The sequence below is a fragment of the Aethalodelphis obliquidens genome, unplaced genomic scaffold (genome assembly GCF_003676395.1).
Source record: "Aethalodelphis obliquidens isolate GAN/ISIS:26980383/991018 unplaced genomic scaffold, ASM367639v1 scaffold23, whole genome shotgun sequence".
NCBI classification, from domain to species: domain Eukaryota; kingdom Metazoa; phylum Chordata; class Mammalia; order Artiodactyla; family Delphinidae; genus Aethalodelphis; species Aethalodelphis obliquidens.
This window is the reverse complement of record NW_020837967.1, coordinates 11,360,328-11,372,550: the sequence shown is the minus strand read 5'-3', so window position 1 is coordinate 11,372,550 and position 12,223 is coordinate 11,360,328. Positions and strand designations below refer to the sequence as shown.

At 38.0% G+C, this 12,223-nt stretch overlaps 1 protein-coding gene across 1 annotated transcript in view; it reads right to left on the bottom strand.

Annotated features, from left to right (window-relative positions):
- Positions 1-12,223, bottom strand: part of MALRD1 (MAM and LDL receptor class A domain containing 1) — a 604,410-nt gene that overhangs the window by 529,024 nt on the left and 63,163 nt on the right. The window contains exons 7-8 of the mRNA XM_027121490.1: positions 1,624-1,725; positions 817-963 (exon numbers count right to left, since the gene is read on the bottom strand). Of these exons, the coding sequence (XP_026977291.1) occupies positions 817-963; positions 1,624-1,725 (249 nt within the window). The remainder of the gene's footprint in view (positions 1-816; positions 964-1,623; positions 1,726-12,223) is intronic.

Here is a 12,223-nt window from a genome sequence, read left to right as displayed (position 1 = left end):
AAGGAAGAGAATCAATATTTGAAGTAACAGTGACTGAGAATTTTCATCCAAATTAATGTCAGACAAACCAGAGACCCTGGAAGCTCAGGAAACACCAAGCAGGATAAACATCCAAGAAACTACATCGAAGCAAATCACTGTATTCCAAACTGCAAAGACAAGCGGAAAGCTTGAAATATTCCAGGAAGAAAAAAATCTTACCTATAGAGGAACACAGATAAGAATTGGATCAGACTTCTCTTCCGAACCACGTAAGCAAGAAGAGAGTGGAGTAAAATATTTAAAATATTAAAAGAAGAAAAAAACTCAAGCTAGAATTCTATGTCCAGCAAAAATTATCCTTCAAAAATGAAATACAAATAAAGACTTTCTCAGACAAATAAAAATTGAGGGATTTTGTGGCCAGTAGACTTGCAAGTAATGCTAAAAGGCATTCTTCAGTGAGAAGGAAAATGATACAGCTCAGAAACTCAGAGCTACATAAAGAAAAGAATAGTATCAGAGAAGGAATAAATGAAAGTAAAATGAAACATTTTATTTTCAACTTGCTTAGTTAATGAAAAAATAAGTTTGTTCAAAACAGTAATAGTCCTAATGTATTTGATAATGAAATGAAATGAATGACAGCAACAATACGAGGGAAAGGAGGGAAGACTTAGGAGTATTTATTATAATGGGCTTGCACTACCCATGAGGAAGTATAGAGTTATTTGAAAGTAGACTTGGATTAGTTGTAAATGTATTTCACAAACCCTAGAGAAACCACTAAAAACAGTTAAAAAGGAAGCATAATCCATATGATTTTTTATTTGCTACCTTCATCATCACTGCTTTGATGCTGCTGAGGTGGAGATTCTAACACAGAAATTTCTCTTGCTTTTGTGCGCATCCAGGAAGTGTGCCCAGCAGATGTTTCTGACACCCAGTCACACATGTCAAAATCAAATCCACAGGCCTGACACGCTAAAGAGAGGAGAAAAAGATGTCAGTGGACTATCACAGTCTACTAGAGTGGCTGCTTAACAATGGTTATAGTTGCAATCAAGGCTTAAACACACACACACACAAATTCACATCTGGAAATTCTGATTCAGTAAGTCTTAGAGTGCCCTCTACTTTTTAAAAGTTCTTCATTTGATCCAGATGGGCATCCTCCGAATGAGAACCACTGCCGCCAAAAAAAAAAAAAAAAAACAAAAAAAAGGAAGAGATTTCTTTTTCTTGTACCACTGCTTCCACTGTGGTTTTTTAAATGGCATAATATCTGACCTTACCTACTTTATGGAATTCAGTTAACTTAAATAATTTACTATTCACAATCACGTTGAAATTTTAAAGAAACATTGTATATAATTCCAAGATCTTTAATGTAATTGTTTTACAAAACAACATTATCTTAAATTGACATATTTACTTCTTTCACTTTTTGAATAAACAACAGACTTGCAATAACACTTCAGCTAAAACCCCAACAATACTCCTGCTAAAACTAAGACATAGATGGCAACAGAGTTCGTCAAGTGAGTATCCCTACTAGTGGTCTGATATTCCTGTTAGACTTCTGAGACTCATGGACGGCCTACACACTGACAAGGCAGGCAGACATCTCATCTTAACACTTACACCTCAATCCTCCATCTGTAGAATCAACTCTGCAGAGACTTATATCTGGATGGCATTGTTCCATCTTGGTATTCGATGTTTCTTGGCATGGTAAAATTTCATCTGTAAGATTGGCAAGAAGTGAGATGCAGGTGTCGCTAGAAAGGATCATGTATTTCTTAAAATGTTAATATTTGTTCTACAGAGCATGCTCAACCCAACTCCTCTCTATGGCAGCATCATGCCTTAGGGAGACTCATTACACAGACAAAGAGAGATCGATTCAGAGAGAGGAGAGAGAGAGAAAAAAACAACCATGCCAGTGCTTCTGGATTTTAATCAGATCTCTGTAAAACTCTTAGAGGAAAATATAGGCGGAACACTCTGACATAAATCACGGCAATATATTTTTGGATCCATCTCTTAAAGGAAATAAAAGCAAAAATAAACAAATGGGATCTAATTAAACTTAAAAGTTTTTGCAAAGCAAAGGAAACGGACAAAATGAAAAGAAAACCTACTGAATGGGAAAAAATATTTGCAAATGATGACTGATAAAGGGTTAATATCCAAAATATATAAAAAGCTCATACAACTCAACATCAAAAAAACAAACAACCTGATTAAAAAATGGACAGAAGAACTGGATAGACATTTTTTTTAAAGAAGAAATGCAGATGGCCAACAGGCACATGAAAAAATGCTCAACTTCACGAATTATCAGGGAAATGCAAATCAAAACTGCAATGAGACATCATCTTATACAGTCAGAATGGCTATCATCAGAAAGAACACGAATACCAAATGTTGGCGAGCATGTGGAGAAAAGGGAACCCTCTTGCAGTGTTGGTGGGAATGTAAATGGGTACAGCCACTATGGAGAACAGTATGGAGGTTTCTCACCTTCCTAAATATCTGAGCTTTGAATCTTTTGACATCTTGTTACAGTCATCTACAGACACTGGTGCCCTACCCCTCAATCCCTGATTACTTTACCCGCTGGCTCAATGTCACTCTCTGTCACTTCAATGTTCCCATTCATCTTGCCCTTCAATTTCTCTATTTTTCTTACTGATGCTCATGAAGGAGAACTGCTGATGTAAAACCACTTCTGCCACCACTCGGCTGACTATGATCGTAACTAACGGTGGTAACAACTTCCTCTATCTTAATTATGAGGGGCCCACTCCCCAACCATCACCCCTATCTTTCCACTCACTCCCTCTAGTATCTCTACTGTAAAAAAATTTTTGACAGCATCAGGACCTACAAAGCTAATGGTCCTCCAGTTTTGCAATTCCTTTCATCCTCTCTCATGTCCTCATTTCTTTTCTTACTGGTGTTAGAAAATAGTCATCTGCTGGCTCTTCTCATGCTTCCACAAACTCAGGACAAAAACTCTGACAAGTACAATCCTTCACGTAGTGTAAATGCCTGACAATTAGCTTTCTTGATTGTAATGTAAGTGCCTGACATCAACCTTTTGATTGCTGAGGCATCCATTTCAAAGACATCCATCTCTAATAAACACATTGCCCCCTACACTGGATAAAGAGCCAGTGCGTCCCACCCATGAAGTTCCCCTTTTCAAAAGCCCTTGGTGACCTAGATAACTGAGCACTCGAGTGACCCAGCTTTTCCCTTACTGCACTTTAATTCCCACTTGTATGTTTTAAATTCAACAATAAAAAGTAAAACCGGGAAACCCTAGGCACCCCACCCTCAACCCCAACAAAGGCAGAACCCTAGGTTTACTCTCTCTCCCCACAACCTCGCTGTATGGCCCCTGGATGTGCTGGGTACCCTCCAGGACCTGTAAGAAGCAAACCTTGTTTTTCCAAAGTTCCCTGATGGTTGTTGCAGGAGTGTGTCTCGTAATCATAAGAACCGCAAGGGCTGGACTAGCCACAACATCACAACACTGCCTCTGGTCTGGGAAATGTCTGTGGGGACTCACGACATGTAATCTGGGCCCAGGTGAACGCCTGAGATTCCTGGCAGATAGCATCACTGTGAATAGGCTGAGACCCACGCGACGCGCTCCACCTGCATCCGTGCAGATGAACGGGAGTGATGGGTCAACACCAAGCTGACTGAAACGACTTCATATCCCTGACTACTCACTTCATTGCACTGGGGCCATCCCGCTACATCTTCCTAATTCTTTCCTTTTCTTCCATTTCTAGACAACTGTTCAAAACCCTCTACCCACTCCTTAAATCTCCAACTCCTCCTCCCCCTGAGCTAATCATCTTGCTTTATGTTTCATTGGGAAAATGAGAGAAACCAGAAGAAAGCCTCACAAGCCCCACCACCTACACCGCCACCCACATGCCTTTCCTCTTCTTAACTCTGATCAACCAGTCCTTCTCCTCTCTAGGTCCACTCCTTTCATCTACCCCGGAAATGCATCTCCTCTCCCCTATTCTGCAATCATTCCAGCAATTTCCTCCCCTCTTTTACATCCCACATGCTTTCTTTCCCTTCAGTATACAAGAGGCCACAATTTCACCCAACTTAAGAAAATTAAACCGCCAACTCCCTCCAACTAACTTCTCCAAGTTCTGCCTATTCTCACTGATTCCAACACCACTTCTTCTCCCCCCATTCTCTCCTGCATCTGTTTCAATGAGGGTTTTTTTCAATTTTTTAAAAATGAAGTTAAAATTCATATAACCTAAAATTCACCACTTTAACCATTTAAAAGAACACAATTTGGTGGCTTTTATACATTCTCAGTGTCATGCAATTATCACCGTTATCTAATTCCAAAACATTTCCATCACTCCAAAATAAAACCCTGTACCCGTGAGCAATCACTCCCATTCTCTCCCCCTCCTCAGCCTCTGGCAACCTCTGATCTGCTTTCTGATGACTCTGCCTATTCCGCACATTTTATAAAATGGATTCACACATTATATAGCTTCTTGTGTTTGACTTTTTTTTTTTTGCGGTATGCGGGCCTCTCACTGTTGTGGCCTCTCCTGTTGCGGAGCACAGGCTCCGGACGCGCAGGCCCAGCGGCCATGGCTCATGGGCCCAGCCACTCCAGGTGCATGTGGGATCTTCCCGGACCAGGGCACAAACCCGTGTCCCCTGCATCGGCAGGCGGACTCTCAACCACTGCGCCACCAGGGAAGCCCTTGTGTTTGACTTTTTACTTCTCAGATGTTGTCAAGGTTTATTCATGTTGGTGTAACATATATCAGAACTCTATTCCTTTTTTTTTTTTAACCCTTACCACTGCGCTGAAACTACATATATCAAAGTTGACCTCTCCATTGTTAACCTACAATGATATTTAATTTTTCCTTCCCAACATACCTGACATATCAGTAATATTGATATAGTTGATCACTCCCTTTTACTTGAAACGTTTTCTTCACTGGATCCTGGTACATAATTTTCTCCTGGTTTTCGTCTTAAATGACTAGCGTTTATTCTCGTCTCCTTGGCTGGTTTTCCCTTACCTCGTCGATGTTACACAAGGTGACATTAGCCTTGGATCTCGTCTCTTCTCACAATCTTGTTAATATCACCTAGTCTCCTGCCTTTAAAACATTTCCAATGCCAATAACTCATAAAACTATAACTTAGGTCCAGACCTTTGACTGGACTCTGACATATCCTGTTCCCGACTTGGCCACTTCACTTGGATAACCAACATGCATTTCAAAAGAAATATGTCTGGAACTAGGCATATTTTCTGATTTTCTCGGCCCAAACTTTCTCCTCCCACATTTTTCTCATCTCAGTCCATGACAACTCCATCCTTCTAGTTCAGGTAAAAAGAGTAGAGTCGTGTATGATACATCTCTTACTTTCATCAGACATGCCATCCATCAGCAAATCTTTGCTTCATCTATAAAACACATCCGGAATCTCACTACATCGAGGTACTCACTACTACTACCAATTCTCAGTTAAGGGAACATCATTCTTTCTGGATTATAGTTAAAACTTCTTACTTTGCCTCCTTGTCGCTGCCCTTGCCCCATTATTATCTTTCAATATCCTCAAACTAAAACAAAATTAAACTACACATCTGGGAAATCCACATTTATTCGGTAATGAAATATCACACGTTTAAATAAAACTGAGATAACCAAGTATTTTGTTTGATCTGAATGAAAATATAACTTACTAAAATTTGTGTCATATAGCTAAAACAGTACTTAGAAGGAAATTAGTAATTATACAAGTTTTCATTAGGAATGAAAAATGATTGACCTCAGATCCTATAATTTAACTCTCCATTTACAGAAAGAAGGACAAGAAGAACATATTAAAGCTAAATCAAGCGGCAAGTCAGATCATGTCTCCTCTGCTCAAAATCATCACACGGGCTTCTATCCTACACAAAATGCATGCAAAAGTCCTTTCCATGATCCTCCTCTTACAAACCAGGCTTACGCTTACTTCAGAACCTTCGCCTTGACACGTGGCTTCCTTCCAATATACACATGGCTTGATCTCTCAACTTTTTTTTTTTTTTTTGCTCAGAAAATATGTTCTTCACATGACCATGCCTGACCACTCTATTTAAAACTTATCTCCCCCTTGCCTGTGGCACCCTTATCTCAGTTTTCTGGTTTATTGTACCCATAGCACATAACACCACTTGACATAAAGTACATTTTTCTATTTACTTGCTTAGCTTCTTTCTCTTTATGACTAAAATATAAATTCCATAAACTCAGGGATTACCATTTGTTTTTTCACTGCCTCTCCCTCATGTCTAGAAAAATTCTTGACATAACATAGATGTTCAATATATACTTGTTTAATGAATGAATGAATAAGTGACCTAAGACCAATTCAATGAAATCTTTTACAACAGCACAGACTCTATATAAATTGTTCACATCTGTATTGGAAATAAAATTGAAGCGACTGGTTGTGAAAATGATTTACAAATAACATCCATAATCTGGTTTCTCATAATGGAAGCTAACAATGATGAATATGCAAAGCTTCTTGAACATAAGATCCACTGAAAATAAAACTGCATATGCAATTAAGGGAGTGTGGGCAATAAATGAAACTAAGATTGCACAATAACAATTACCATGAAACAATTAAAACTGTAATTTTTGTAGATTTGTATAATAGCTACAAATCTTCAGCCCCTGGAGGTGCATAATTAAATGTTTGCCATTGTTCAATTAAATGTTGTATATTATCTTTAATTTTTCACTATTTATACAATAACCGCAAAAGTACTGTAAATAAAAATAGCAAAATAGTCAATTATAAACTGCATGGAATTTAAAATTCAGCTTGTATCAGTTGCTATTAAATATCTTCCACCAATATCAACCACTTCTACTACCTTTAGTCCCCCAAATTGGAATTTGCAAGCACAAAAACAATGATATGATGGGGGTTAATAAGTTGTCAATCAACTAATCTCCTGGACAGCTTTTTATTTTAGTGCATTCTACTTCAGAGCTCAAAGCTATTTAAAGATGTCATTTAGCTATTTAAATAGCTCAAAGCTATTTAATATATTCATATTCATTTTCTCTCCCTCCCCACACCCTCTCTCTTTCATTTTTATATTGCACCACAATCCAGCAGTAGAAAATTACGTTTGGCATTTTAAAATTCTCCATCAATGATGTACAATCGGCAGGATGAAGCTTTGCCAACAATTTCAAAGTCTCTATACCAATGAAGACACATGTGTAGAGCCTGCCATCCTTCAAATCTTATCTTGTACAAACAGGTTATGTGAAATTGGCCACATAACTCAGATGGAAGAGAATGAAGTCCAAGCCTCAAGGCCATTGCAGCAAAAGTTATAACTGACATCCACTTTTGACTCCAGGGGCTTTTGACAATTTCTTTATCAGTTTTCTTAAAACATCAATGAATTTCAGTGAATAGTCATTAGATCTTAAAAGGTAGCTAGAAGTTAATAAGATAAAAAAGGTAACTAGTTAAATAATGCTTATTTAACTGGATAATATATAAGCATTATTCAGGTTCTCATTAAGGAATAATTTGTGTATTTGGAATGTTTTAAAATGAGACTAAGGCAAAGTCCTGGCAAACCAACCTAAAAATATTCACAGAATATTCATGATATTTGATTATGAGCCCTAACATGCAATCTTTATAAAAATATACAGTAATTTGCTCAAGAAGCAATGTTATTTAAGAATCAGTGATTAAGCACATTCTTATTTAGTCACAGTCACAAACCTGGGTCTTTTTAGACTTTGATAAAGTCTAAACAGGTCTTCCTTTCAATAAATGCACAGTGAATACTCATATCTTGGGAAGGGCAGTAATTAGAAAGATACTGTTTGAAAGTGTGGGAATACTCTAAAAGATTTCATTAATATTATAAAAAGAATTTAGTTTTATTTTTCATCTTGAAAATATTCAGAAACCACGAAAATACCTATATTTAGGGCTTTTATAAAGAGAGCTGTATTTCTATAGAAAAGAGTAAGTAGAATCAGTTATGTTTCTTCCCTAAAGATAATACTACACTTAATAATCTATATGGTGGATTACTCATCATCAGAACTTTTCCAACTGTAAAGAGCTACTATTTCTTTTTTAAAAATTATATACAGTAAAATTATACTTTTGGGTATTTATTTCCAGGAGATTTGACAAACATAGAGCCATGATCTGCAAATCCATCAATATTTCATTTATTCAGTCAGGGTTGTCCCTAGTTGTTTAGTACCTTGCTCTTATGGGCTGAACTGTACCCGCCACTCCCAATTCATATGTTGAAGTCCAAACCCTCAGCACCTCAGAATGTGACCATATTTGGAGGTATACAGAGGTAATTAAGGTAAAATGAGGTCATATTGGTGGGTTCTAATCCAATATGATTGGTGTCCTTATAAGAAGAGGCATTTAGGACATCGACACACACAGAGAGAAGACTGTGAAGATCCAGAGAGAAGACAGTCATCCCCAGGCAAGGAAAGAAGACTCCAAAGAAAGCAAACTTGGTGACACCTTGATCTTGGACTTGCAGCCTCCAGAATCATGAGAAAATGAATTTCTGTTGCTTAAGCCACCCAGTCTGTGGTATGTTTCTATGGTGGTCTTAGAAAACATGCACTGACCCTGGGGTGATTAGGGCAGGTACATAGTGACCCAGAGTGTGAAAGCCTAAAGTGGCTGGGGTGGGTGCTCTGGATTGGTCGGTTTGCATTTGAAACATACACTGTAAGGTGAGCTGTTTTACCGTCTCTAGGAATTGGCTCACCCTGGAAGAGACAGTCCCTCCAGGGTCAGCAAGACCCCAGACATCAAAGCATAAGAACACAGAAAATAAAAACACAGTAATAGAATTGCTCCCTACTCTCAAAACAAAAAAAAAAAATTAGAACAAATTTTTGAAAGCACACTGGTTTGAAGAAATAAGAAAATAAAGAAGTCTTGTCAGAAAACCTATGTATCTTAGAACCATTTTTATAACCACAATAACCCCCAAAAGACATATTACAGCATTCACTTCCAAGCAGTATTCATTTCCAAGTACTATATTTCGGCTATAAAATGACAAAAACACTATGTTTCTACTAAAATATGGCAAATGCTTGGCCCAGATTAATTCATCCTAGATAAAAAATCACATTATATAGTTTGAAAACATATCTTTATTTTTGATACTAAAACAAAAACCTAAAAATAATATAATATTTCTTAGCATAAGCGTAAGTACTGCTTTAAACATATTCCCATGATATTTTATTTAAACCTGATTTTTATAGAATGGTGCTGTAGCTTAAAAGAAAGAAGAAGAATTCACACAAAATCCCAAATACTTGATGTTTAGATAATTGCACCTATTCTTTATTCAATCAATTATTTATTAAGTACTTGCTCTGCACTCGGGATCCACAAATGAGTAAGACACTACTAACTTTGCCCTCAAGAAACTCAGCATTTAGTTGTAGAGATAAATTAATACACTGTGTGTGTGTGTGTGTGTGTGTGTGTGTTTGTACAGGGAGTGGGAGTGGGGGGGGATTTTCTGTAAGAGAAGGCTTCTCAGAAAAGAGACATTGACTCAGTCTGGAAGGATATCTAGTAGCAGAACAGGCCAAAAATTTTTTTCATGAAATAAGAAGAGGGAGCAAGGTTTGAAAAGATACCCAAGAATGAGATAACACTGTGTTGCTGGATTCACAGGTAGTTCTTTTTGGCCAGAATATGGGAATTCTTGGGGAAATTAAGAAGGAAGAAGTTGGGCTGGTGCCTAAGAGCAGGATCCTGGTGAGCTTACGTCATCACAAAAAATTTCAATTTCATTCTGAAGGCAATGAGACTTACTGATGGATTTAAACAAAATAGAGATTGGTCACATTTGGATGTTAGAAAGTACAATCTGGTGGATAGCAGGGAGTAGTGAACAGGGGAGTGAAACAGACTGAAACCGGAATTTTTAACAATCCAAGAGAAAAAAAATGGGGCAAACAAAATCAGAGTTGGATAAATAATAATGAATAAATAAGTGGAGACAATTTGAGAAATATAAGGACATTCCCTCAATAACGTTTTTAAACAAATTAATGTGGAGGTGAGAAAAGGAAAGAAGGATTTAAGGACAACTCCTTGGCTCCTGAGTGAGACCAAACAGATGCCAACAACTAAAACAGGGAACGCAGGAGAAGGAACAGAATTTGAAAGAAGATTGGAATTTAATTCTAAACATACTGATGTTGAATTTCTGTAGCAAATATATTTGCACCCTCGACTTATAAACCTGTTCGCCTTGCCTGCCTTTATTACAGAGGCCAAATCTAAATCTTCAGTTTTCTTAGTCTCCCTAGCAACTAAGGTTGTCTGCCTGAACATCACCTAGCCGATGAATGACATGTCCGAAACTACGTCACTTCCCGTTCCTTCCTTCTTCCTGCCCTGAATGTGAGAGGTTATTCTATGAGCATAAGATGACAAGCATGAGGGAAATACAAAGGAAGTCTGTTAGTCCTTGAATTTAGCAGTATCAGAGTTGAAGAACCTATGCCATGACTGTCTATATCCTCTATTAAGTCATCTAAGCAATCTTTTCTGCTTTCTTGCTTCCAAATGCATACCCAACCCTATTGTCCATTGGAGTAGGATTTTCTGATGGAAATGTCCAGAAGATGTTAGGTTGTATCTGCCTGCTTCCCCTACCTTGACTGTCACCACCAGGACCGCATGGGACTGAAACCACAGACTCTAGTCATCCAGAACCCTGCTCCAGGGCAGTCACGGCCAAGTGCAATAATCAACACGAGACTAGGTCTTGTGGATCCCAAAAGGTTAGTTCTGTTCTTAAACCTAGGATTGCCTGACTTCACAAAAATTTCCTGAGAACATTACTTTAAATGTAGGCTCCATCCTCAGTGATTCCCATCTATCAGGTCTGGAGTGAATCTCAGAATCTATCGCTCTTCTATGTGATTCAGATGGTTAACTAGGTGCCGTCTATCCTGAGAGTGCCTGAACTTGACTGCAGAGTCTCATTTGAAAATTTAATGCTACTTAATTTTACAACCTCTCACATTCTCACCATTTACAAAAGAGAAGTCCATCCAAGTGCCAGTCCTATCCCATAATGCTTTATCCTTTTTCTCCATTATTCATCCTCACGCTGCTGTGTTTTCCTCCTTCTATTTGAAAAACAAAAAACAAAACCCCTGCACTCTCACCTTCAAAGAGTCAAAGAACACTCTGTGACCTTACCTGAGTCCTGGCTTTCCCCAAAAAGAGACCACTTCCTTTGTAGCTTTCCCAAGGGGAGACCTTCTTTTCCAACGCCCCATAAAACAAAAGGCCTAAAATTAAAATTGTCATCCTTCTAAATCCCCAATGTTGCTTCTATACAATGATTCATTCTTCCATGTTGTAAAAACATCTTGGCCCATGACATCCAACTTATAGCCCTGTGTCATCCATGCAGGAGATCTGATGTCCATATTCACTAAAGACTTCAGTCTTGGATTTCAAAGTCGTCTTCTCTAGGCCCTTTCCTTGTAACCTTGTATAACTTCAATATCCATGTAAAAGGCCTGCCCAATAATTTAGCTTTAAAGTTCATGTCTCATCTTCAGTAAACTTTATTTCTACACCAACTCAAAACAATATGGTGATAACACTATCTAGAACTATTCTTAGAAATTGTAGACTCCAATATTTTTCTATGTGACCACAACTTTTCCTTGAATGTCCAACTTTCTGATGCTCTCACTCCCACTACTATTGCTTTTTTAAAAAAAATTCTATAGTGATTTTAAGGAGTTCTTTTAAGTGCTTACTAAAAATCTGGCATTCGTCTTCTGAGTAATTATTATAGCCCATCTACACCAGCCTCTGTCCCAGTGTATGGATCATGGGTAATTAGGGAAATGGCTTTGGTTCCCAGAGCCAAAGATGAAGAGTAAGTTCATGTCTGAAATGATAGCAGAGTCCTATTACAAGCGATCTCAAGTCCCAAGCACAGCCCAAGCATTCTCCTGTGTAAATCTGTAATGTAAACAAAGTTTCAAGGGCAACAGCCAGTTCCTAACTTCCTGATGGTTCAGAAAGTCCAGCCAATAGCTGATTTCACTGCTTTATTCTCCTTTGAGGGTGATCAGCCAGACTGGGCAATAAATAG